The sequence below is a fragment of the Anolis sagrei genome, chromosome 2 (genome assembly GCF_037176765.1).
Source record: "Anolis sagrei isolate rAnoSag1 chromosome 2, rAnoSag1.mat, whole genome shotgun sequence".
NCBI lineage: Eukaryota > Metazoa > Chordata > Lepidosauria > Squamata > Dactyloidae > Anolis > Anolis sagrei.
The window spans coordinates 181698611-181725482 of NC_090022.1; the positions used below are offsets into that span (position 1 = coordinate 181698611).

General features: G+C 39.8%; 1 protein-coding gene across 3 annotated transcripts in view; it reads left to right on the plus strand.

The window, feature by feature from the left end:
- CEP112 (centrosomal protein 112) overlaps positions 1 to 25650 on the plus strand; it is a 308982-nt gene extending 283332 nt beyond the window's left edge. For 2 of the 3 annotated variants that reach the window (XM_060763065.2, XM_060763067.2), the window contains 3 exons: positions 16197 to 16298; positions 21936 to 22000; positions 25254 to 25650. In XM_060763065.2, coding sequence (XP_060619048.2) covers positions 16197 to 16298; positions 21936 to 22000; positions 25254 to 25257 — 171 coding nt within the window. In that variant the 3' untranslated portion in view covers positions 25258 to 25650. Of the gene's footprint in view, positions 1 to 16196; positions 16299 to 21935; positions 22005 to 25253 lie in introns of those variants that run through there. The other variant, XM_060763066.2, reaches the window with a different exon arrangement.
- The last annotated feature ends 1222 nt before the right edge of the window (positions 25651 to 26872 follow it).

A 26872-nucleotide genomic window follows, 5' to 3' on the forward strand; every position in this document is an offset into this window, starting at 1 on the left:
TGCACTTTTGGATAGCAACTGCATTAATGTCATCTCTTTAAACTCGAAATAGAAAAGGAACTAGGATATTGGTTATTGGTTAGAAAATAAACAAGAAAAAATGGGATCCTGGGTTGTTTTTTTCAGATGGAAAATGGGAGCGGGGGATGAGTCCTTCTGAATTAATGTTTGGGGCTCAGGCTATAGGCAGGTAGTGTCTCTTTCTCTGTCACTATCTTGCCTTCTGTAAACATAAATGCTGTATCATTGCAAAAATGTGAGAACCACGTGTGTCACTTGGCATTTGAGGCCAAAGGGTCTGCCTAATGCTGAGTGTGTAGCTATGGGAAAGTTGTGTCTCCTTGCATATCCCGGCCCTATGTTTGCTTCATGGCCCATCATACACCCTTGGGAAATTTACAAGCTCAGAATAAGAGTAATAAGCAAAGTAATTCTTATTGTTTGTTCTCATCGTCTGATGGTGAGAGGCATAACGCATCACTACATGGAGGTTTACCCTCTTATTGCTAGCAGGAGGAGCTTCCCCATGGATCGGAGGGTTCAAAGGATCAGAAGATACAAAGAACTTCCCATGTGTAGGACTAAGGGAAGGCACAGTTGGAAGGACTCAATGGGAATGACGAGACTTGGAACTATCCTTCTGGGAGGAGGCACTATAGCACCCTTTCTGGTAGCAATCACTATATCATTACTCTTAATAGTATTTACATTTGTAATGTCTGATCCAGGCCGCCCATGGCCTGCTCATCATAACTCCAGCCAATAACAGCATTGACATATTAGGGCAGAGCCTGTTGTTAATAGACTAAATGAATATGTATCAAAATAACCAGATTAATTGCATATGAAGTTTGGAATCTCTGCGGGGGGAATATTTCTGTGAGTTTTTGTTTGTTTTGGTTTTTGAGGGGTTTTTTAACATAGGGATGGGAGAAAGCCAGGATTCTTTGTTTCTTGCAGCTGTTTAGGACATAATATACTCTCCAACTGGCCACTTTAAAAAAAATACTTTGATCCTAAAGCATTAACTAGGCTTTATTTCAATCCTATTTTAATTGAGTCAGAAAAGAGTGTATAACTTTTATTGGTTAGTATTCTGAGCCATGATTTAATCTTTATGTTTATTGCTCATCATTTTTTCTACAATTCAGCCTCTGGTTTTGTTTTTTTCTATTATTATTAATATCAGAGTTGGGAATGATCTGTATTTTGGACTACAAAATCCAGAATTCCTTAGGGAGAGGTTGTGTTTGGTACAAGGTGCTGGAAGCTGTCATTTCTGGTGTAAATCCAAACGCTCATCCAAGGTAGTCTTCATCAATTGCTACATGGTAAATTGACACTTAAATAAAACCCAGTGACTCAATGAGTTTAGTTTAGTAGTAACTTGCAACTGAATTTACACCCAAAAAATACTTGCCAAGCTCTCACTAAAGATCAGTTGAATCAGTTTATCTTAAATAACTGTTGATTTGAGAAGTTCCAATGATTCACATGATTTACTCTGGTTCCAAATGTCTACTATAATTCAAGATAGGCCATAAAATTAGTACATTGTGGGAAAAAGATAACAACCAAAAGTTGCTATAAAGTTAGATCCTTTTCATTTCAAAAACTGAGATAAAATATTTCTGGAGTAAAATATGCATAGTTGTCTGAGGGGTAATGAAATGTTATGTCGGCGATATTAGGAAAAGAACCACTACATACACTTTCCTACACAGAGGTTCCAGGTGGGGTGGGAGATCCACACCAAATTGCCTTCCTTCCTCTCACTATCTGCAGTAAGCACTTTATTGGAGTCCCAGAAGCACTTTTTTAGAACTTAAGATTCTCTGCATACTGCACTTCCTTGAAATCCGATAGACCACCTGTTACGTTCAGCACTTTTTAATCTGTACCCATTACTTGGCCCGGCCCTGTTTTTATTGTGTTATGGTGTATTGTTTTGTTGTTCTTACTGTCATTGCTTTAATGTTTTTGATTTGCTTTGAATTGTATTGTTATGCTATTGTTTTGTTGAGGCCTTGGCCTTTGTAAGTCGCATCGAGTCCTTCGGGAGATGCTAGCGGGGTACAAATAAAGTTGTTAATAATAATAATAATAATAATAGTAATAATAATAGTAATAATAATCTGACAATCAGGCAAATACCAGTGGCCATAAACAAGACTGCCCAAACAACTGCAATATGGGTTCAAAGCATCTTATGGTATCCTAAGAGCCAACACAATTAGGATGTCATGAGTTTCTGTGGACATTGTTCATTTCATCAGAGGCAGACATGTAGCCGGGGGGGGGGGGCTATAGGGGCTTCAGCCCCCCCCCCCCCCCAAATTCTCATGGTGGTCCACGAGAAGGCCTTACTGGTACACTGTTATGTTTATTCATATCATGATCTGATCACCATGCTCAATATATCCCATATGCATGGGGTATTGGGGTAACGATACAAAAGGTTTGCTAGGGTAGACCCTCTTTCACTCAGACCCAGCCCCCCCCCCCCCGAATCAAACTCAGCCCCCCCCCCCCCAAATCAAAATCCTGGATATGAGCCTGATCAGAGATATTAAATTGTTCCTTCAAGGTGTTAACATTTCTATATATGTACTTGAGGAAAGCAATGACAAAACCTTTCTGAACAATTTTTGCAAAAAAAACACCCTCTATATAATTGAATTGCCTTAGGATTGCCATAAGTTGGAAATTACTTGAAGGCACACAATAACAAGAAGAAACTTCAGAGGCTGGATATTTTTAAATATTTGGCATAGCACTGAAGTGTCACTGAATATTTTGACTTGAAGCTATACAACACAGTAAAATAGATTCATATAGCATACATTTTAAAGTAGCATATATGGGTTGTTTGTTTTTTCATTATATGAAACAACCATTGTGCCCATTCCTCCTCTTCATGCCATCCCAGTGATGCCAACTGTGTTGCTGGTGCAAGGGGAAGATATGACAATTAGTTAGATTTTAATGACACAGATCATATAGTAAAGTTATGGCAGGTTTTCTCCCCATATTCCTTAACTTATTCATGGTTTACAAGGGGAATAGTCTGGTTTGTTTTTTCCTGAAACAACTTTCTATTACAGAAATGCCACAAACAAACAGAATGTCTTTCACACAGTAGAAATTCCAACATTATTATCCTTGCCCCCTTCCCCTTTTATTTATCTCAAGATCTGATTGTGAAACCTAAAATCACAGTCCTAGGCAGTACAGAGTTACATTTATTATCCATTTTTTCCTAAGATGACAACTGAGAAAGTTCGATTTTTCGTATGCTGTTCAGGAGATCAAGGTGCAATGATTAAAAACAAGTCGATCGGGCTGTCATTAACTTCAGACTTAACTTGCTTCTAATATCTCTTGTTCATAATTTCTTTCTTACTTTAGAGTTAATATTCCTGCACATGGATACCTTGTCCACTGAGATGTTTTCTTTTAGAAAAAGGAGCTGGAGGTTTTCTGGGAATTTCTTTGGCAGTTGAATTCTTATAAAGGTAATGAAGAGATCATTTGGGCTGGCAGTCTAGTCAAGTAGCAAGTGTTTTCTGACCACAGCTCTGCCATAGTGCTGAGTGATGACTTTTATTCCTGTCCAAGTCATGTAATCCCAAGAATGCTTCTGCTATACAACAGATTGCTGCCTAAGGTTTCCTTGGCTTCTCTTCTTTTGACAATTGTGAATTATATAAAACTTTAATTCCTTAGCTGCAGAGGATTTTTCAGGTGGGTGATCTGGTTTTAGAAAGAAAAGACAAAGGAACACAAGTCATTGAAATAATACAGTTTCTTTGGATGCAGCTGACATTGTCAGAAAAAAAATTACCTGTTAGCAACCAAGAGCTCTCAGCTATAAGCTTACATTCTTATCCCAGAAGGCATAGCTTTAAATTAAGCCAAGGAAGCCACAACCCTCTAAATGTTTTTGGAAAAGAGTTCTCCCCATTCTTGGCAGATATGAGCAGCATTTACACATTAGGAGAATTGTACTTCAACAGTATGAAGAGTCATAGTCCACATCTCTATTTTACATAAGGGAAAGGAAAGGGATTTTGTGTTGCATTGTACACATTTTTGTTTGTTATATTGTGTGTTATTTCTGTTGTGTTTTTAACATGCAAGAACATGCAGGCACATAACCTCACTGTTACCATCATCTGCATTGTAAACCGCTACTAAGCTTGCTAGTTGATTCTTTAGACAGGCAAACCTTCCATTAAGACAGTGGTCCTCAGGTGTTTTGGCCTACAACTCCCAGAATTCCAGCCACTTTACCAGCTGTTAGGATTTCTTTGAACTAGATTATCTGAGTCCCCAGTTTGTTCCTTCGCTATCTCTTCTGTGAGTTTTGCATGCACTTTTGTGTTGTTACCTGTTTGGCTTCCTGTATGCAGGCGAATTCTTGTATGCAGTTGAGTTTAGTCTATTAACTCTTAAGTTCAGCAGAACTTACCAGTCAACAGCGTATACCAAGGGCCCTTCCACTTACCAAGGGCCCTTCCACTTACCCCTATATCCCAGAATATCAAAGCAGAAATCCCACATGATCTGCTTTGAACTGGGTTATCTGAGTCCACACCCAGATAATGTGGGATTTTCTGCCTTGATATTCTGGCTGTGTGGAAGGACCCCAGTTATCAGTTTTATTAAGTGTAGCATTTGCTTTGTGAATGTCTACAAATGAAAACATTTAGTTGCTCTGGTGTTTTGTTTCTATGCAAGAAAATGTGTACCATATGTTAAGTGAACTCAAAAATATGTTTCATTTTATGTTCCCCCTTGAATGAGCTGATGGCTTATTATGGAAAAGCTCAAATATCACACAGTGTAAGACTATGTAAGAAAAAAAGTCACACATTAATAAAATAGTGTTTGACCACACTTGATCATTATCTCATAATTGCATAATAACAGTGGTTCCACTCCCCACACCCAGCCATTGATCAGATGCAATGCCCATGAATATTGTTCAAGGCTTAATTTGAGTCACGGCTTTCCCATGGAACATATAAGTGTCTTGGAACACAGAATCCAACCTTGATTAAAGAAGAACCTCTTCCCAGCATATATGTGTGGCATTATAGGACCAGTCTTTCAATTCAAAGAGAATGGTTTCTAATTGTACTCAATGATCACAGCTGAGGAAACTGCCCACTCAAAATATTAAACTATTAATGGGGGAGATTCTCAGTTTAAATATTATCGCTGTCATAAACTCAGTGGAGGAACCCAAATCAACTGCTCTCTCTGCAATGTTAATTTGGTGATAAAGTATAGGAAGCTGGGCATATTTTACAGTGTTGTCAAAACCATCATTTGAGACCATGTATATGGAACATCTTGAGAAGCTCAGTCTTGGTGGTGGAGGAGGCTTGTTAGGTCTCTTCCATACAGCTGGATAAAATCCCACTATATCTGCTTTGAATTGGAATATATGGCAGTGTGGACTCAGATAACTCTGTTCAAAGCAGATATTATGAGATTTTCTGCCTTGATATTCTGGGTTATATTACTTTGTGGAAGAGCCCCTAGACTCACACCCCAGAATATACACTGCCTTGTTAAAATAGCAAAATTTCATACATTCCTCAATCCCGCTATATTCACTGGGGATTAATTACAGGTGCATGGAATGGCAGCCTTCATCAGACCTTACTGTTCCAACATGACCCTAATTTATTTTACCAGGGATATATAGAAGCCTAGCTATATTTCTGACTATTGACCCTTGGTCAAAAATCAGCATGACAGTGTAAATATATATTATGCCATAGTGAATAATCCAAGGGAAAGTCCCTTATTTGGTTCACATCATTTCTTCTGTTATTTTATATGCATAGACGGTTTCAAATTATGAGTTTGCCTACTGCTGTGATTTAATTTTTCTTTAACTTGCACACAAATGGATTGCATTACTTATTACTGCTTTAATTAAAATTGTCTGTTGCATTCTCTCTTGAATTTATGTTTTCTATTGCATCATGCATAATACCATACTTGGCATGATTTCTTTCCTAATTGAAGATGTTTCTTGGTACTTCAAGTAGGTCTTAATTTTTTGTTCATTCTTGACATAAATTGTATGGATTTTAAGGCAAAGCTGTAAATCGTAATTATAAAATCATTGTGTATAAAATAATTCTTTAGCATGTTGACTAGTGATCCAAATAGAAAAACATACTGGCAGATGCAAAATATTTCGTAGCTTAAACATAATTAGCATGGTGTTATAAGGATGAACATAGCTCTAGGAACGATGCCAGTTTTCAAGTTTTAAGAAACATTTTTATTAAACAGCCTCTTAACCTCTTTTTACTTATTAAATACTAATCTTTATTCACATATTTTCGAGAAATCTAGCTCACCATTATGATAAATAGTTAAAGCCATTTAAGGATATTCAATTTATTTTAATAATAATAATATTTATTTAGTTATTTATTTATACCACACCACCATCTCCCAAAGGGAGTCGGGGCAGCTTACAAGTATACAAGGGTGCCATACAACATCTAAAATACAATATAACAATATTAAAACCAATAACACATTTAAAAACCAAACATATAAAAATAACAAGAGCAATAGAATCAATAAAATATGACAATAGCCATTAATTAAAAGATCCATACAATCAATTTAGCCTTCTCTGGCTAAAGATACTGGTCTGGCTGCAATCTTAAGCATTATCAAATGCCTGCAGAACGAGTCAAGTTTTTTTAGCTCTTTCCAAAAGTGCTGTAGTGTGGGGACTTGTCTAACTTCCCTGGGGAGGGCATTCCAGAGCCCTGGGGGGGGGGGGAGTCACCAAAAAGACCCTCTCCCTCATCCCCACTAATCACACTTGAGATGGAGGCAAGACCAAGAGAAGGGCCTACCTGGGAGATCTTAGAGCTCGCACCATTTCATAGGGGGAGATACAATCACGAAGATAGGCTGGACCTGAACCATGAAAGGCTTTGAATTGGGCCTGGAAAGTTATCAGCAGCCAGTGGAGCTGCTTCAATAGGAGGGTGGTGTGTTCCCTTTAGTTAGTAACTTGGCTGCCAATCTTTGTACGAATTACAATTTCTGTGCCGTCTTCAAAGATAACCCCATATAGAGTGCATTGGAGTAATCCATCCTAGATGTATCTAAGGCATGGACCACCATGAACAAATCAGGCTTTTTGGGGTATGGTCGCAGCTAGCACACAAGTTTTAACTGTGCAAAGGCCCTATCAGCCACCGCCGACACTTGAGCATCAAGTGTAAGCGCTGAATCCCCAGATTGCGGACCTGTGTCCTCAGGAGAAATGTAACCTCATCGAGTATAGTTTGTCACCCTGTACTCTGATCGACCCAGCAGCTGAACAGAAGGGCCTCTGTCTTGTCGGGATTAAGCTTCAACTCTATTACAGTTGTCAGGCACTGGTCCAGGATCTGGGGAGCTTCCTTGGATTTAGGTGGGAAAGAGTAGTAGAGTTGTGTGTCATCCTTGTAGAGATGGTACCTAACTCAAAAACTTTAGATTACCTCACCCAGCAGTTTCATGTAGATATTGAAAAGCATGGGGGATAGAGTGGAACCTTGATGGGCCCCACAAATCAATGGCCAGGGGTCTGAGCAGGTGTCCTGCAGCATCATCATCTGGGAGCAGTCCTCCAGGAAGAAGCAGAGCCACTTCAGAGAAGTGCCCCCAAGACCTGTTCCGGAGAGCCGATCCAGAAAGATTCCATGATCAGTGATATCTAAAGCTGCTGAGAGATCCAAGAGAACCAGCAGGGACACACACCCCCTGTCTAATTCCCTACGGAGGTCATCCATCAAGGAGACCTAAGTTGTCTCTGTTTCGTGACCAGGCCTAAAACCAGGCAGCAAAATATCCAGATAATCTGGATAACCTTCTTTTAAGGTTTAAAAGAAGCCATAAACAGTAATGTATATAATAAATTTTGACACTCTGGTGAATATCTGGTGGTTTATCCTTTTAACTTCACAAGAGGAGATCAGTAATGGCCAATTTACATCAGTATTGCCCATTTTAAGCATGGAATAGTTTATGAAGTTGCACTGCTCTATGGATTTTTCTGTCCCAGCCTTGCTACATATTTAAGACATGATTTTCTCTGATGTGTCCCTTTTTACCAAGTGAGCGAAGTCAAATAACCAGAAAATTATGTGTTACAATCCTCATATTACCTGTGGACCTTGCACTACTTACAAGTGGTAGATACATGAGCGAATAGTCCCTGCCATCAAAAAGCTCTTCAGCTACAGCTATGTGGTTTGCTTGCAGCAGGGATAGCAGCTTAAATTTACAGCTCTGTCATCCACCCACCTAAACCGCTCTCTATAGATTTCTAAACTTCTAAAACATTGTGAATCAAACAATGCCTAGAAATGTCAAGGCATTAAGAGTGTGTTTGAATTATCCCCAGAATAAGATTTAAACATATGCTTTACACAAACAGATTTGCTGATGACTGAGGCTCACAACTCTGAAGAAGAAGCAGTCAAAATGATACCAGGCAATCAACAGCTCGTGGACCAATTCATCTTACTGTTACTTCTACTCTACTCTTACTCTACTGGTAAGAGTAGAGTAGAAGGAACAGTAAGATGAATTGGTCCATGATCTGTTGAAGGAAATCGTATCAGACCTGAAACAAGATTGGAAATTTTGTCTTGTCTTGCTTGATGAGAAATTAACTAGTTTGTTCTAGTTTGACCAGCCTTGAATGTTCAACCAGTAAAGCACTAAAAAGAAACATGGTAAAGATAAAAGAAGTAAATATCTTGAGCTCCTTATCTTCTCTCTCCAGACAGGAGGGAGCTAGAAAACTGGAATCATAGGTTAAATGTATGATTTTGAAGAATGGTGGAGTAATAAGAAGATGGTAATATGGTCATATTTCTAGTGGACTGGTTTAATTAGAGTTGCTCTTCTCAAATTGAGAGCATAGCCCCTAAGTGTGAAGCACAAAACTGAAATATGGATATTATGGTACATTTTGCCAGTTGCACCAGTTTAGGAAATAGCAGGAGAAAAGGCATTCATAAAACCTTTTCTGAGTAGCAAACTGATTGGGATTGACTAGTTTGAGAAAATGATAGGCTAGATTGGTGTAACATGGTTCCCAGAAGTGCAAATTAGTCTACTTATGGACATGCTAAAGCATCATGAAGGATCTCCAGTATTTCTATGCATGTTTGAACCTGCTTGACAAGTTCTATTAATTTCCATTCAGATGTCTCTAGATTATATAAACTAGCTTATCAAAACTCGTTAATGGTCAGTTAATATTTTGTTAGACAAGGAACTGGACTACTGTAAGAGATTATTCTTAGAGATTGCATCTAACCAATGATCTAAGTTCTTCTTTGTTCACTTTGGTACAGTGTTCCTGGGCTGAAGCAAATACCGCTGCATGAAAGGATAGGCATTCTTTTACACTTTTTGGAAATAACAAGGATCAACTCCATCAAGACTTGGGACCTCATCCCATGCATTCTGGGCTCTGTTTCCATGTGCTTTGGAAACGAAGTCCTGTGGACATCATCACATGATGTAAGGGTACTTCCAGTGGGACTCTGTTTCCGCAGTGCATGAAAATCAAGCCCAGAATCCAAATGGCTCAAGACAGAGAAAGGGCATGGAATGGCTGGCCATCCCAGAAGATGGGCTTCGGCAGTAAGAAACATAGTAAGAGAGTTCCCTCCTCTTTTCCCCACTTTCCCTCGCTCATGGGATGAGGTCCTTGGTTTGTCTTCTCATGGCATCTGCTAGGATGGAAAACCTTGGAAGAAGGTGTACATCAGTGGTTCTCAACCTGTGGGTCCTCAGATGTTTTGGCCTTCAACTCCCAGAAATCCTGACAGCTCGTAAACTGGCTGAGATTTCTGGGTGTTGTAAGCCAAAACACCTGGGGACCCACAGATTGAGAAACACTGGTCTACATGATGAATTCTGGTTAAATTAATACCAGTTTCTTTCATGAAAACAATAACTCAGAGATTCAGATTGACTGGAGGTCAAATGAAGAACAGTTTCCCTGAGATTTCACAGATGACTTAGATCACTGTTTCTCAACTTGTGGGTCCCCCGTGTTTTGGCCTACAATTTGCAGAAATCCCAGCCAGTTTACCAGCTGTTAGGATTTCTGGGAGTTGAAGGACAAAACATCCGGAGACCCACAGGTTGAGAACCACTCCTCCAGATGTAATATCCACTTTCCCTTCTTACAATTCCTATCGATTTTTAGAAGAACAGTTTCTAATGCAGCGGTTCTCAACCTGGGGTCCCCAAGATGTCTTTGGCCTACAACTCCCAGAAATCCCAGCCAGTTTACTAGCTGTTAGGATTTCTGGGAGTTAAAGGCCAAAAACATCTGGGGACCCCAGGTTGAGAACCACTGTAATGGATTTTGAGTTGAGCGTGTGAGTGTTGGCAGAAATTAGCTTGCAAGTGGCACTTCTTTGTTGGCATTTTGTGCTAATTGTCTTACAGCTTTTATATTTGTTGTATATTTTAATTGACTAAAAATACTATAAAAATGTGTTATGTTCATAAAGCTAGTACATATGAAGGAAGACTAGATTAGAAATTCCTTTCCAGGGTGCCAGCTTTCTATATATGAGTGTTTCACATTGAGGGACATGTAGTTCAAACCATTTTCTTGGCAGTCTAAAGTGTTATAGTCCAGAGATGACTATACAAAAAGGGTTTTGTGGGGGGGGGGGGGGGTCCCCCAAAAAGTTTGCAATCTGGGCAAAGACCACATCACCTCCATAGAGAGTGTGGGACATGCTTTGGAGGAATAATTAAATGTAAAGAATAAACTCTAAACTCTGCTAATTAGTTTATTGAACAGTATTCACAAATTTGATAATAGTTCTTCAGGAACTGGATGCATTTAATGGAAGGGACTAAAAGCAGAAAGAAGCTTTAGTTTAAAACTGTGTTTGTTATGCCTTGACTACCTCAAACAAACTGCTAACAAACTTCCAAAGTTTCCTTTTCTCTTTGAAGTGAATTGCCAAATTACTGTTCAATTCAGTATTCAGTGTTTCTTCATCTAGCTGGCAAAAGAGCTACACAGCTGCTGCAACTGTGAACTCATTCAGTGAATACTGTGACTCAAGCCATCCTATTTATTTAGTATGAGCAGAGGTGGAAAGAGGCAAATGTGATGTGGCTGTTTCAAGGCCATTCTTGAACAGGTTTAAAAGAGGTGCGGCATGAGGCATCAAGTGTAACTTTTTCCTTCAGAACATTTTTCAGATAATTGGATGTTGCCTCCCAAATTCATTGTGGTTTGGCTTATGTCAGATTTTGGGGTGATTCAACTAAACTTTATGTGCTCCAAGTATGTTCCTGCCTTTCAATATATCTTGAGGAAACCAGTGGCTCTTTTGCGTAAATGCATAAAGAGAGAGATGCTCCCAAGTTGTCACCGGAGACAAATGAATAATTGGTTGTGTTTGTGAGATTTCTGTTTCAAGTTATATCTGAATCCCAAATAGTGTTTTATTCAGAATGTCTGTGCCTAGCATGCTTGGCTCAACTTTAAAACAAAATGTTTTGCCCCTTTGGAGACTGCAAAATTCATTTGTGCTCTACTGTACCACTCTGCTTTGGAACGCAGTAATGCTCAAATATTTTGTTTAGTCTGTCAGTTTTATCCATTTCTGCCTCTTCAACAGGAATGTGTTCTAAATCTACTAAAGTCTGTTTTCCTATTCAATAGCCATAGGGATGAATATTCCAGTTTGCAAACCTAGGTTGCCCCTGTTGTATTCCAATGTTTCACACATCTTCTCTTGAAGGCGAGAAAATCCTTTCTGACTAGCTTGCATTTTGTAATGTATGTCTCCTGAACTTTTTTCTATGAATTGTGTTAGATCCTCAACATTGTGTGATTCAACATTATGTGACTCCCATAACACACAATACTTTCGGAGCGGCTCCATGGCGAAAATGCAAAAAAAGCTTTTGTGTTGCATGTACTATATACAATGTGTCATTTTTGTTCTTGTAGAAATTCCCTGAGAATTTCCACGAGAAATTGGGCAATGAAAAAGAGACACTGGGCTCAATGAAGTCTGTACAGACAGGGGAAACCACCATTCTCCCTGTCCCACAGAAAGAGAAGGAACACAAAACTGTTTGTGTATGTGACTTCTATCCTGCAATAAATAATAGTAGCAAAGAGCATAAGTGTTTATTCACTAGACATAGCTATTTCATTAAAAGGAAGTCACTTGCTTTGCTTCATTTTGCAATCCAAAGGAGTAGCATGTACTCTCAGGCATACATCCTCCATGTCTATTTGCTTGATCACAAAGCAGTCTTCAGACCAGAGCTTTCCCAACATTACAGGTTGGGGACATACTTTTTAGGTATGCAACATTTCACAACAGAGTAATTCCATTTTATTAGCAAATCATAGGTTAAACCAACCCCTTTTAAGAGATACCGACACATACATTGTAGGGAGAAAAGCATAGAGACACGCTATCTCATGAAAACCATTCATTTATATTTTTAAAGGCTATTATGTATTATTTCATGTTACATTTGTACAACACACCTACACATTGCTGCCGATATGCTAATGTGCCCAACACAGCTTAGAAAGTTCTACTTTATACCATAAGGAGCCCCCATGGTTCAGTGGGTTAAACCGCTGAGCTGCTGAACTCGCTAACTGAAAGGTCGCAGGTTCGAATCCAAGGAGTGGCGTAAGTTCCTGCTGTTAGCCCCAGCTTCTGCCAACCTAGCAGTTCAAAAACATGCAAATGTGAGTAGATCAATAGGTACCGCTCCAATGGGAAGGTAACAGTGCTTCACGCAGCAATGCCAGCCACGTGACCTATGGACAACGTCGGTTCTTTGGCTTAGAAATGAAGATGAGCATCAACTCCCAGAGTCAGATACGACTGGACTTAATGTCAGGAGAAAACCTTTACCTTACCTCCTTTAGACCATTGCTTCTTAAATTGTGGGTCCTGACCCCAAGTGAAATCCTCTTACTTTGATATTGGGTCATGAAAAAATTGGCAACAGTAAAAGTTTTGCCACCTAGTGGCTGTTTTAGAGATTTTCACAAATCTGTTAGCAAGAATGTGCAGTGTTTACAGTGGACTCTGCAGAAAATATTATAGCTATACTTCATAAAAAGGAAAATCAGCCTGTTTAGCAAGGCTTGGAAATGCTGATTTATTGTCAGTAAATGTTTTCTTTTATACCTATTGTATATACCTAGACACCTGGGGTCATGTAAACATTTCTCAAGTGGAAAGGGATGACAAGTGGAAATTGTTTGAAAAGCCCTGCTTTAGACTATAAGGAAACACCCCTTTTCCATATGAAAGAAATGAGAGCAGTGGCCTAGGACAGTGGTTCTCAATCAGAAGTTTTGGCCTTCAACTCCCAGAAATCCTAACAACTGGTAAACTGGCTGGGATTTCTGGGAGTTGTAGGTCAAAACACCTGGGGACCCACAGGTTGAGAACCACTAGCCTAAAAGAACAGGCAGTGATGTGAAGTGGAAGTGAATTCAAAGCGCAGTTATACCTGTATAAGATTGAAAGCTATGGTAGGAGAACTTAAGAGAAAAGACCTTTGACTTGCATTGTGGTTCACTGTCCACAAAATACCTTCTCTGTTGAAATGATATATTGAAAGAAGAAAAAAATTAAAGGTAATTAGAAAATGTTCACTTAAGTGATGACTAAAACTTTTCATTCAATCCTGTTATTAAGCTCTTTACAAAGATTATCGCAGTCAGTAGGAATCTTATCTGTTTTGATGTACCTCATACTTGTGGACAAAGTATTGATTAATGAAGTCTCCATAGAGCTAAGAAGCTTTGTAGTGATCTGTTCAAGAACTTGTGAAAAATCTAAAAGAGTAGGACAGTGAGAGCGTTAGCACAAATAGTTATCACACACAGAAGTAGGGAAAAAAGAGACTTGTTCTGCATGGTCAGCTAGTCTAGAAACATTTTGATAACAAGGTTTTGAACAAAATGTTCCTTTTCATCAGGACTGCATAAAAGGAGTGAAAAGATAAAAGGATTTTCAAAAATATCCATCTTTTATTCTAAGTTTTTCTTTTTGGGTAAAGCTCAGTGAAGAACTGGGCATGCTGCAGTGATCACTCCCGGGTCTCTAATATGCCCAAAGGAGGTGGAAGGACCTGAGGATTTTGGCCAGTAGGGTAAACCTTTGCTTTCCTTTTCCTAAGGCGGTCTTTCCCACAGGTAAGTTGGTTGAATGGAGCAGCACAGAATTTGTCAAGAGAGGAGAAGGTCTTAGCCTGAAGGAAAGATATAGCCCTGCTGTTTTCCCCAGAAACACTTTCCCAAGAGGTTGTATATTTCTGTAGTGCTCACTCTTAAATCTGCAGAAAGGCCACAGGCTCTTTCAAATGTCCAGAGGGTTTTTCCGAATAGAGCTGGAACTGGTTTATGATCTCATGGAATACAGAAATTTAGAAAGAACTTGAGATCACTGAAGGAATCTTGCATTTGTGTCATCCCATTAGGCCCCATTTCATATATAAGGGAAATATAATTGCTTGGAGAAGACAATGATGCTGGGGAGAATGGAAGGAAAAAGGAAGTGAGGCCGACCAAGGGCAAGATGAATGGATGGTATCCTTGAAGAGACTGGCTTGACCTTGAAGGAGATGGGGGTGGCCATGGGCAACAGGGAGCTCTGGCATGGGCTGGTCCATGGGGTCACGAAGAGTCGGAAGCGACTGAACGAATAAACCACAAAATTGTCCTCAAGAATGGGAGTTTGTTTTCATTTATAAGTATCCTTTCAGAGCATTGTTGGGCTAAAGAATGAGGAAATAGTAGGCCAAATCAGTTGGCTTCACTTCTGGTGATGTAATTGGAAAATAATCCACGAAGAAGCATCAGGGGAAGTGTCATGTTGGGTTAAAAAGCATTTCCTCCTGAATAAACTTCTTTAAAGCACTGTGTTGTCTGCAGTTTGGTCATTAGCTATTTCAGCTCTCTTATTCAGCTGAAGAACACTAATGTCATCAGAAAACAGTTTCAAAATATCTGAAAGTTTAAGCCAGATTCAGGAGCAGAAGATCATCTATATAAATAAAAATGTAATGTTCGTTTGTGGGATTAACAGAACTCAAAAATCACTGGGGGAATTGACACCAAATTTGGACACAATACACTTAACAACCCAATGTATGTTCTTCATACATTGTATGTTCACTCATAAAAACACTGAAAAACACAGCAGAAGGGACTCAAAAAGCACCAAAAATGCTAAATGACGAAAAGGTAAATGACAGTACAGAAAAAATGGAAGAAAGAAGGAGGGAAAGAAAGAAGGAAAGGGAGAAGGAAGCATGGAAGCAAAGAGAGAAGGAGGGAAAGAGGTAGAGAAGGGAGAGAAAGAGGGAGGGAAAGAAAAAGGGAAAGGAAGGAAAGTTAGAAACGGAAAAAAGGGGAGAAGGAAAATAAAAAGGGAAAGAAGGAAGGAAAGTGGGAGCGAAGGAAGGGGGGAAGATGTAGAGAAAGTGAGAGGGAAGGAAAGAGAGAAGGAAGAAAAGAGACAGCAGAAGAGAAAGAAAAAGAGGGAAGGAGGGAAAGAGATAGAGAAAGAAGGAAGAAGAGAAGGAAAGACAGGAAGGAAGGAAGGAAGGAAGGAAGGAAGGAAGGAGTGAAGGAAGGAGTGAGTGAAGGAAGGAGGGAAAGAGGGAAGGTTGGCCATAGCAAAGCGTGGCGGTTACAGCTAGTATACCATAAAAATGTTCTGCGTGGCTTCTCCATACTCAGAAGAGGATACTTTGCCAAAACAAAAAGTGTTGCTCTGTCTTTGCCATCAGAAGGAGAAAAAAAAACTATGTAGGGCACACCTGCCAAAATGAATGAAAGAAAAGTGAAAGGTGGGGTGTAAGAGATGGCTGTAGCCACATGGCCAGTGGTCACTAATAATGATGGAGGCTGAAATCCAAAATATCTAAGGGGCACTGTCTGAGCCAAGAGGAGTGTTGCTTCTTCAGCACAACATAACCATTTTCTCATTGTCCACATCATCCTGGTTAAGGGTTCCTGCAGTATGAAGTGCAATCTGGAGGAATTAGACTACGACTGCTCCAAAATAACCTTAAGCCATTGAACTTTTCATTGCTATATAAATGTTTACTTTCTTTGGTTTCAGATAACTTCTATACGGCAAGAATATGAAACCAAACTTAAAGGTCTGATGCCAACATCTTTGAGACAGGAACTCGAAGACACAATTCTTTCACTAAAATCTCAGGTAAAATCTTGAATTAACATGCTTGAAATGCTAATGGCCCGTGAGAAGGCTTGATTATGCAAAGATGTCACAGTGGTCATTATGGAGTGCTGGTGTGAGCAATAGAGGGGCCAACTACACTGCAGAATTAATGCAGTTTAACACCACTTTAACTGCTGTGCCTTAATTCTATGGGAGTTGTAGTTTTACATAGAATCATAGAGTTGGAAGAGACCTCATGGGCCATCCAGTCCAACCCTCCTGCCAAGAAGCAGGAATATTGCATTCAAAGCACCCATGACAGATGGCCATCCAGCCTCTGTTTAACACCTTCCAAAGAGGGAGTCTCTACCACACTCTGGGGCAGAGAGTTCCAGTGCTGAACGGCTCTCACAGTCAAGAAGTTCTTCCTCATGTTCAGATGGAATCTCCTTTCTTGTAGTTTGAAGCCTTTGTCCTGCATCCTAGTCTCCAGGGAAGCAGAAAACAAGCTTGCTCCCTCCTCCCTGTGACTTCCTCTCACATATTTATACATGGCTATCATATCTCCTCTCAGCCTTCTCTTCTTCAGGCTAAACATTCCCAGCTCCTTAAGTTGCTCCTCATAGGGCTTGTCCTCCAAACCCTTGATCATTTTAGTCGCCCTCCTCTGGACACATTCCAGCTTGTCAATATCTCTCTTCAATTGTGGTGCCCAGAATTGGACGCAATATTCCAGGTAGAATAGAGGGGTAGCATTACTTCCCTAGATCTAGAGACACTATGCTCCTATTGCTGCAGGCCAAAATCCCATTGGCATTTTTTTGCCGCCGCATTACATTGTTGGTTCATGTTTAACTTGTTGTCCACGAGGACTCCAAGATCCTTTTCACACATACTGCTCTTGAGCCAGGCATCCCCCAAAGTCTGTAACATCCTCTGTCAAACAGTGCTGGTGCTTCATCAAACTACAAATCCCCTGATTCCATAGCATTGAGCCATGACAATTAAAGCGGTATCAAACTGCATCCATTCTACAGTGACGTTGCCCAGAGTTAATTTTGTGAGTGTTTCATTATACAATGTGATCATGGGTAAAGAGGTAAAGTTAGCCCACTATGGATTCACATAAAATTGGCTAAAGATAAGGTCATGGCAGCCATTTATTAATTGTCAAGATGTAGATGACTTTGGATAGTCACTATATTGTGAAGAGACACTCTTTTGTCTGCATAGAAAGAATGGTGCCCCACTGTGTGATTGCATCTGCGTGCTTTTGCGATTGCAGGCAGAATGTAGAGACTGGAATATAGATCCAAGAATTCACAGAGCACCAGAACGTATACCTTTTAATCCATTGATGACTATACAAAAATCATTCCAGCCTTTCGATGTTCCGGTTTAGGAACTTTTAGCAACTATTTTAAATCTCCTTGGAGCTACCTGAAATACTTGCAGGCTGTACATTCCTTTAATGCCGAGAGGGGAAATGTATATTTGCTGAATGAGTTGCAACTTTAAGGGGAGACCTTCTGTAAAGATTGTCTTTTGGCTTATGTGCATTTAGTAAGCCTGAAATAAGACTATTTTAATTAGTCTCCTGTGACTGTCTTTACTTTCGGGCACGTAAGCGTTTGGATTTATGGGCTCAGGAAAAGAGGAAGACCTCCAGTCTGTGTTCATACTTTTCCACAGTACACACACACACTTTTTCAAAAAAAGAGAAATGTCATCAATTTATTGTCAAAGGCTTTCATGGCCAGAATCACTGGGTTGTTGTAGGTTTTTTCGGGCTATATGGCCATGATCTAGAGGCATTCTCTCCTGACGTTTCGCCTGCACTACATCACTGTAGACCTCACTACCTCTGAGGATACTTGCCATAGATGCAGGCGAAACGTCAGGAGAGAATGCCTCTAGACCAGTGGTTCTCAACCTTCCTAATGCCACGACCCCTTAATACGCTTCCTCATGTTGTGGTGACCCCCAACCATAAAATTAGTTTCGTTGCTATTTCATAACTCATTTTGCTGCTGTTGTGAATAGTAATGTAAATTTCTGATATGCAGGATGTATTTTCATATACTGGACCAAATTTGGCACAAATACCCAATTTGAATACTGGTGGGATTGGGAGAGGGTATTGATTTTGTCCTGTAGGAGTTGTAGTTGCTGTGATTTATAGTTCACCTACAATCAAAGAGCATTCTGAACTCCACCAACAATGGAACTGAATGAAACTTGGCACACAGAACTCCCATGACCAACAGAAAATACTGGAAGGGTTTGGTGGGCACTGACCTTGAGCTTTGGGAGTTGTAGTTTACCTACATCCAGAGAGCACTGTGGACTCAAACAATGATGGATCTGGTCCAAACTTGGCACGAATTCTCAATATGTCCAAATGTAAACACTAGTGGAGTATGGGGAAAATAGACCTTGACATTTGGGAGTTGTAGTTGCTGGGATTTACAGTTCACCTACAATCAAAGAGCATTCTGAACCCTACCAACGATTGAATTGGGCCAGACTTCCCACACAGAACCTCCACGACCAACAGAAAATACAGTATTTTCTGGTGATCTTTGGTGACCCCTCTGACACCCCCTTGCGACTCCTCCAGGGGTCCCGACCCACAGGTTGAGAAACACTGCTCTAGACCATGGCCATATAGCCCGAAAAAACCTACAACAACCCAGTCATCAATTTGCTTGTAGTAGATGAATTATGTATACGGGATGTTTCCTTTAGTAGTCTTTCTTACATTGAGACTGCCATGAGAAACAAATTCTATTTTATACTGGCCAAGGTTTTATGGGTATTGCCTCTGGTACAGTTGCAAGTGGGAAACATTTCCTGTTGGCAGTCTTTGTCAAGCCAACATTGTCATTACAGTAGATGAAGAGGATTCACTTAGTAAACCTATTTCTAGGTATTAACTGTGGCTTCTCTAATAATGATGCTTTGTGGGAAACATTCTGGTGATGAGAACTGAAAAAAATATCCACCTTCCAGTGAAGTATGTTTGGGGTTGGGGTTCGTGTGTGTGTGTGTTTTAATGAAATCTGATTTCCACCTGCAGGGCTTAGACAGCATTTCAAAGGAGTAAAAGTCACTCCAGACTTCTGAAAGTGGGTGTTAACGTAGAAAAGCATAGCTGGCAGCTGCCTGTGCAGTGAAATACAGTAGCCAGCTAGAGACTGTTCAGTACTCAAGGCTCCCTTCTGAAGCACAGGTGTCCTCTTCTTTGAAAATTGTTGAAATTCCTGCTTCAAAAAACATCAGACAGAAAGAGCAGAGGAATCTTTGCACCTGTCAGGGTTATTAATTGTTCCAGAGGAATGAGAGGGCTTGGCTGGGGGAAAAGTACCAACCGAGCAGCATTAACAATGAACAAATAGGAAACATTCACTTCTCAAACAAAGCTTGACTTATATTTAAAATACGTTGGCCTGTCCCTCTGCCTCCCTTCCCAGCCGTTCAGTGTATTCCTTGTGAGATGTCTTAGCATGGCATCAAGGCACTGTTATATAGAATTTTTACAGTAGTCGCTCCCTTATAAGATCATTGTGATCCCTCTTTTATTTCCAAACAGAATATCTCAAGCAAATATCGTATTTGTTGTCTGTCGTGTCTTGGTGTTAACAACGCCATCTAAATAAATAAAAATGTAATGTTCGTTTGTGGGATTAACATAACTCAATAACCACTGGACGAATTGACACCAAATTTGTACATCGTACACCTAACAAGCCAATGTATGTCCTTCACTCAAAAAATTTTTTGATTTTGTCATTTGGGAGTTGTAGTTGCTGGGATTTATAGTTCACCTACAATCAAAGTGCATTCTGAACTCCACCAACAATGGAATTGAACCAGATGTGGCACACAGGACTCCCATAAACAACAGAAAACACTAGAAGTGTTTGGTAGGCATTGACCTTGTGTTTGGGAGTTGTAGTTCACCTACATCCAGAGAGCACTGTGGACTCAAACAATGATGGATCTGGACCAATCTCAGCATGAATACTCCATATGCCCAAATATGAACATTGGTGAATTTTAGGGAAAATAGACCTTGACATTTGAGAATTGTAGTTGCTGGGATTTATAGTTCTCTTACAATCAATGAGCATTCTGAACTCCACCAACGATAGAACTGGGCCAAACTTTCCACACAGAACTCCCATGACCAACAGAAAATACTTAAGGCCATCCAGTCCAACTTCACAAGGGCAAGAAAACGTAATTAAAGCCCTCCCGACAAAGAGTCATCCAGCTACAGATATAGTTAGATATATATGACTCACACACACACATAGTATCATAGATACTATATGGACCCTGCTCACTTCCTAAATGGAGCCCTGGGTGGTGCAGTGGGATAATCATAATTAGAGGCACAACTCTGTGGCCCAAATGATTCATTGGAACTTATGTCACAAGTACCACCGGCCAGTAGTAAAGAACTGGTGGGGCCATAAACCCACAAAGGTAGTGGAAAATGAACACGTTAAAATACTGTGGGACTTTTGAATCCAGACTGACAACATTTTGAACACAATACACTAGACATCACGGTTGTGGAAAAGAAAAACATTTGGATTATTGATGTTGCCATACCAGGTGACAGCCGAATTGACGAAAACCAACAGAAAAAAACTCATCCATTATCAGGACCTCAAAATCGAACTGGGCGTAAACCAGTACAGATGGTCCCAGTGGTTATCGGCACATTGGGTGCCGTACCAAAAGATCCCAGCCAGCATTTTGGAAACAATAAACATTGACAAAATTATGATCTGTCAATTGCAAAAGGCCACCTTACTTAGATTTGCGCGCATCATTCGAAAATACATCACACAGTCCTAGACGCTTGGGAAGTGTTTGACTTGTGATTTTGTGATACGAAATCCAGCATATAGATTTCATTTGCTGTGACATACTGTGTTTTTGTGCCAATAAAATAATAATAATATTTATTTGTAACCCACCACAATCTCACCAAAGGGACTCAGGGTGGCTCACAGAAGCACTCCAAGTGCCTCATACAGACAACAATACATAAGTACAAATACAATGGCGTAAGTATAATCAACAGTGCACAAATATCTGGTTCAGTGTAGCCAAACCTTTGTTCCTTTGGGTTATTGTTATTTACTAATTTACTTGTGCTGGCAGGACTGCTGACCAAAAAGTCAGTGGTTTGAATCTGGGGAGCAGGGTGAGCTCCCTTCTGTCAGCTCCAGCTTCTTGTGTGGGTACATAAGAGAAGCCTGCCACAGGATGGGAAAACATTCAGGTGTCCCCTGGGCAACATTCTTGCAGATGGCCAATTCTCTCACCAGAAACGACTTGCAGTTTCTCAAGTTTCTCCTGACACAAAAAAACCTTCCTAAATTCTTGAGTCCCTTGTAAATATCTTTGAAGTTTCTTTTTGCCCAAGAGTTATATTAAAACGTGACTCCATCCTGCTAATGTTCAGACTGCTTCCCTTGCACAATATCAGAGGCACCAAGGTCAAACTCTAGATCAAAAGTACAGATAATGAGATCGTAAACTGAATTTAAATAAGAACTGGATGAATAGATTCCTGAGAAACCACAACCATTGCGCCTTTTGTTCACTGGTCTCTTGAAGAGCTGGAGGAGCTTTATCACAATCGTTGTATTTTTCTAGGTAAACTTTCTGCAGAAAAGAGCGTCCATCCTGCAAGAGGAACTGAGCACCTACCGTACCAGAAGGTAAACTGATGTCACCTACTCAGCTTGTCATGCTTCACAGTTGAGATTGCAAAGCAAAGCGATGTGACAATGACTCCAGTCTAGTGGCAAAGTGAAATCATTTTGCTTTTCAATAAAGGGAGCAATTTCCCACCCTCCCATCTCTTTGGTACTTTGTGAATAGCATTAAGTTCAAAATGAGAACGTGCAGGTGTATGGCAAGCCTGGGCCTCGCTTCTGCCTTCTGATGAGACAGCAGCTCAGCACACAGCTGCAGGTATGCGGAGGTGCCTTTTAAGATAAAGGAGGGTGATGCAATTTGTAATATTACAGATTGTAATCTTCAAAGCACCAAGTCTTCGCCCACTTTGCCTTTACTTTGATATTTACGCCATCGTGAATAAATGTCCGCAAATGTTGCAACTGCAGCACACGGGCACCCGGTGCCCTTAGAAGCAAGTGACTCACACTAGTAATTAACTAAAAGGGACCTTCCAGGTGATGTCACCAAGAGCTTTCACATTGAAAGAGGCTCACTGATCACTCAACATTTCTGCAGGGCAACAGGATATGCAAATCCTGCGGAAACTGAAACTCCAAATAAGATGTGACTGTAATGTGAATGCAGGACTCTATCAGATCTTCTTGACAAGCGATTCCACAGATGTTGATAGCATCAGCAGCAATGTGATGTCAACCAATGTGTGAGATTGTAGCCTATTTTAGATATAATACTATCTCATTTGATCACGCCAAGAAATATGTACGCTTCACGCCCGTGCACACTGCAGTTGAAGGCTTCCAGCATTAATTAATGCTCTTTTCTCCATTTGGTCCAAACCTGGAAACCATGGTTACCAGTGTGAGAACAAATGAAGATCTGAACTACCTGAAATCTGATGCTGCATTGCAGATATTTGACCAGCCCCTTTAAATGCAACACAAATGCAAATGTGTATCCATATTAAAGCATGGCAAGTGTTTCCCACTCTTTGTGCTGATTGGTTGAGAGTGTAATTTAAAGCAATGGTTGAATTCTGACATCCAAAATACTCCAAAATTGTTCCAGTGGCTGTTCCCTTCCCAGAATAAGGAAACTCCTAGCAATATATCCTCTAAATGCACTTTACTATGGATCTAGGAATGTTTACATGCCCCATCCCTCTCTGAAAACTCTATCCTAGTTCATATTTCATCTGTTCATGCTCAGCATTATCTTTAAATTTTAATTATTACATTCGGCCCAGCCATAGGTTTTTAATGTTGTTGTGTTACTCTTAATGTTTTTTTGCTTATTTTTGCTATGAGTTTTATTTTATTGTTTTGTATTATTTGTTGTTATTGCTTTTATTATTGATGTATTGTGGACTCGGCCTCAAGAAAACCGCACCGAGTCCATTGGGAGATGGTAGCAGGGTATAAATAAATTATTATTATTATTATTATTATTATCATTATCATTATTATCCACACGAGTGGTTGAGATAACGACCCCTTTGCTGCAATGCCATGCTTGAAAATGGATACACATTTGCATTTTATTTGTGTTGCATTTAAAGGGGATGGCCAAATATCTGGTTCAGTGTGGCAAACCTTTGTTCCATACACAAATTTTGTAAAAATATTTTGTATAAAATGACCTTTGGGTTATTGTTATTTACTTATTTACTGCATTTCTATACTGCAGTTTCCAACATAATAATGGCAAAATTCAATTCCAAACATATATGTGAAAACCAAAGCATAATATCTAAACAATAACATATCACTATGAATTAAAACCATTAACCATATTAAAACATGAGATATAAATAAAAACACTTAGACAGTAGGACATAGAATTAAAACTTAGTATAAACATTGAAATCACATAATCCAAAATTGTAAACCAAAGCGATTCCAACTGTCAGTTGCACATACATCTGTTCATTTCTTGTATTGCATCACTTTACTGGCCAAAGGTTTATCTTTGCTTTCTTTCTGAAGGCCAAGAGGGAGGCCGCTGATCTAATTTCACTGGGGAGGGAGTTCCAGAGCTTAGGGGCCACCACTGAGAAGGCCCTGTTTCTCATCCCCACCAGTCACGCCTGCAAAGGAGGTGGGACCGAGAGCAGGGCCTCCCCAGAAGATCTTAACCTCCGTGATGGTTCATAGAGGGAGATGCATTTGGATAGGTATGCTGGGCCGGAACCATTTAGGGCTTTATAGGCTAAAGTCAGTACTTTGAATTGTGCTCGGTAGCAGACAGGCAGCCAGTGGAGCTGACGTAATGGGGGTTGTATGTTCCCTGTATGTCGCTCCAGTAAGGAATCTGTCTGCTGCCTGTTGGACCACTTGAAGCTTCCGAACAGTCTTCAAAAACAATCCCACGTAGAGTTATGTGTATAAGGTTATGTAAAACATAAATTAATTCTGTTTCCTGTGTCCTAGATCTCTCATTATGTACGTGCAGGTATTACAAAATCCAAAGAAATCCCCAAAATATGGAATTATTTTGGTTGCAAACATTTTGGATGCAGGGATGCTCTACCTGTATTTCTCTTTATGAGAGTGGTGCCAGTTTCTCCTTCAGGGTGTGTTCCTTCATTAGCTGCCATCCAAGGCCCTCCAAATTCCCTATTATGCAGGTGGCCATTTTGATCCCACCCTTTGCCATTTGATGCTCTAGATCACTAGTTCTCAACCTGTGGGTCCCCAGATGTTTGGCCTTCAACTCCCAGAAATCCTAACAGCTGGTAAACTGGTTGGGTTTCTGGGAGTTGTAGGACAAAGCACTGCTCTAGATCAAACTCATGGAGTTACTCAGAATTTATCAATAAAATCCCTTATAACTGCCTGATACAGCGAGTTCTTCTTTTGTGGGCATCCTGACTCTAATAATATGATGTAAACATTTGACTAATATGATGTTGTGGGCCTTCAGGTTGTTTCAGACTAATGGAGACCCTATCACTGGTTTTCTTGACAGTATTTGTTCAGAGAGGGTTGGACTTTGGCTTCCACTGAGGCTGGATCTACACTGCCCTGTATCCCAGAATCTTGGAACTGGATTATATGAGTCTCCATTGCCACATAATCTGGGATAAGCAGATAATCTGGGGTCCAATTCTGAGTTATTGTACAGTGTAGAAGGAAACAGAGTGTGACTCACCTGAGGTCACCCAGAGGGATTCCATGGCTGAGCTGGATTCAAACCCTAATCTCCAGAGTTGTAATCCACTGTTCAAACACTATTCCACAATAACTCTTTAATGTGTGCTTATTTCTTTTTCAGGTAACTACTGGAGCTGACTGATTTGTTCAAGTTTCTCATGGACTACTTTCAGCAGGTTTGAAGATTTGGATCTTGTGAACTAATCTGAGAGATCAGTGGCTCTTTTAGTAAAGCAGATGAAGTAATTCTAAGAAAGCTCATCCTTCATTCATAACAAATTTTATGTTACCATTTACTTGAATTATTTTATCATTATAATACAATTTTTATGTTTTTGATATATACAATACCTGTATTTATCAATATACCTACTGAAAAACTTAATTTTGTTTGCTCATATTGTTTTTGTTACTGGATTTCAGATACAATTTATTTACTTTTTACACATTTGAAGAATCACGTTTTTATTATAATCATCATCACCATTATTTTATTATCCAAACTGTATTAAAACATATGTGGCATTCTTTTCATGTTCACATGAAAACATATTAAAATATTTTTCTACATTTTTGTTTCTAGGTTATTTTCATTTTCAACAACATATCATGTACTGTAAATATACCAGCAAGAGTCCACATTTTCTGCAGACAAGTCATGGTGCATTTGTTAAGATACACTTTTGTGACTATAGAAAGAGTATAATTGCTCATAATCATTGTTTTGGTAGCTGCTTGAATACTTAGTGCATTCCCAAGGGATGGTAAGAACATATTTTTACCTGGAAAGGAACAGTAGTAAAAAAAAACAAGTTTCAGTTTTAAGTACAGTTGTGACAGTGAAACCTTTCTATTGATTTACAGACATCAGAGATGCCACTTTAAGTCTCCTTGTGGAGAGACAAAGTGGGGTATAAATATAGTAGTAGCAGTAGTAGTAGTAGTAGTAGTAGTAATAATAATAATAATAATAATAATAATAATAATAATAATAATTGCTTCTGCAACCTAGCAGCTCGAAAACATACAGATGTGAGTAGATCAGTAGGTACCACTCTGGCGGGAAGGTAACGGCGCTCCACGCAGTCATGCTGGCCACATGACCTTGGAGGTGTCTACAGACAAAGCCGGCTCTTTGGCTTAAAAATGGAGATGAGCATCACCTCCCAGAGTCAGACACAACTTATGTGAGGGGAAATATTTACCTTTAATAGTAATAATTTCCCCACTTAAATGTCAGGTGTGAAAATTGTATAGAAGCTTTGTATACTGGTGGTGATTCCTTTCTCCATGCTTTTGGTATTCAGTGCACTGCTTACACATATCACGTTTATGGGCATGCCTAAAGAGTGTACCAAAACCATAAAGCAGGAAGAGGCAGTGTTTTGGAGAAATTAATACTGAAAAGATACAAAACAGAATGCCTCTCTAACTATGAAACCTGAGTACAAAACATTAAGGGAAAAAATGTGTTTATGTGTGCCTTCAAGTCACCTGTCTACTTGTGGAGACTCCATGAATATCATAGGAATATTCAGAAGTGATTTTGCCAGTTCCTTCCTCTAAAACAGGCCTGCACAACCTGCAGTCCTCCAGGTGTTTGGGACTCTAACTCCCAGAAGCCCTATCCAGCTTGTTCAATGGTCAGGAATTCTGGGAACAGAAGTTGAAGACATCTGGAGGACCACAGGTTGTGGAAGCCTGCTTTAAAATATACTCTACAATTTGTTGAATTTGTGT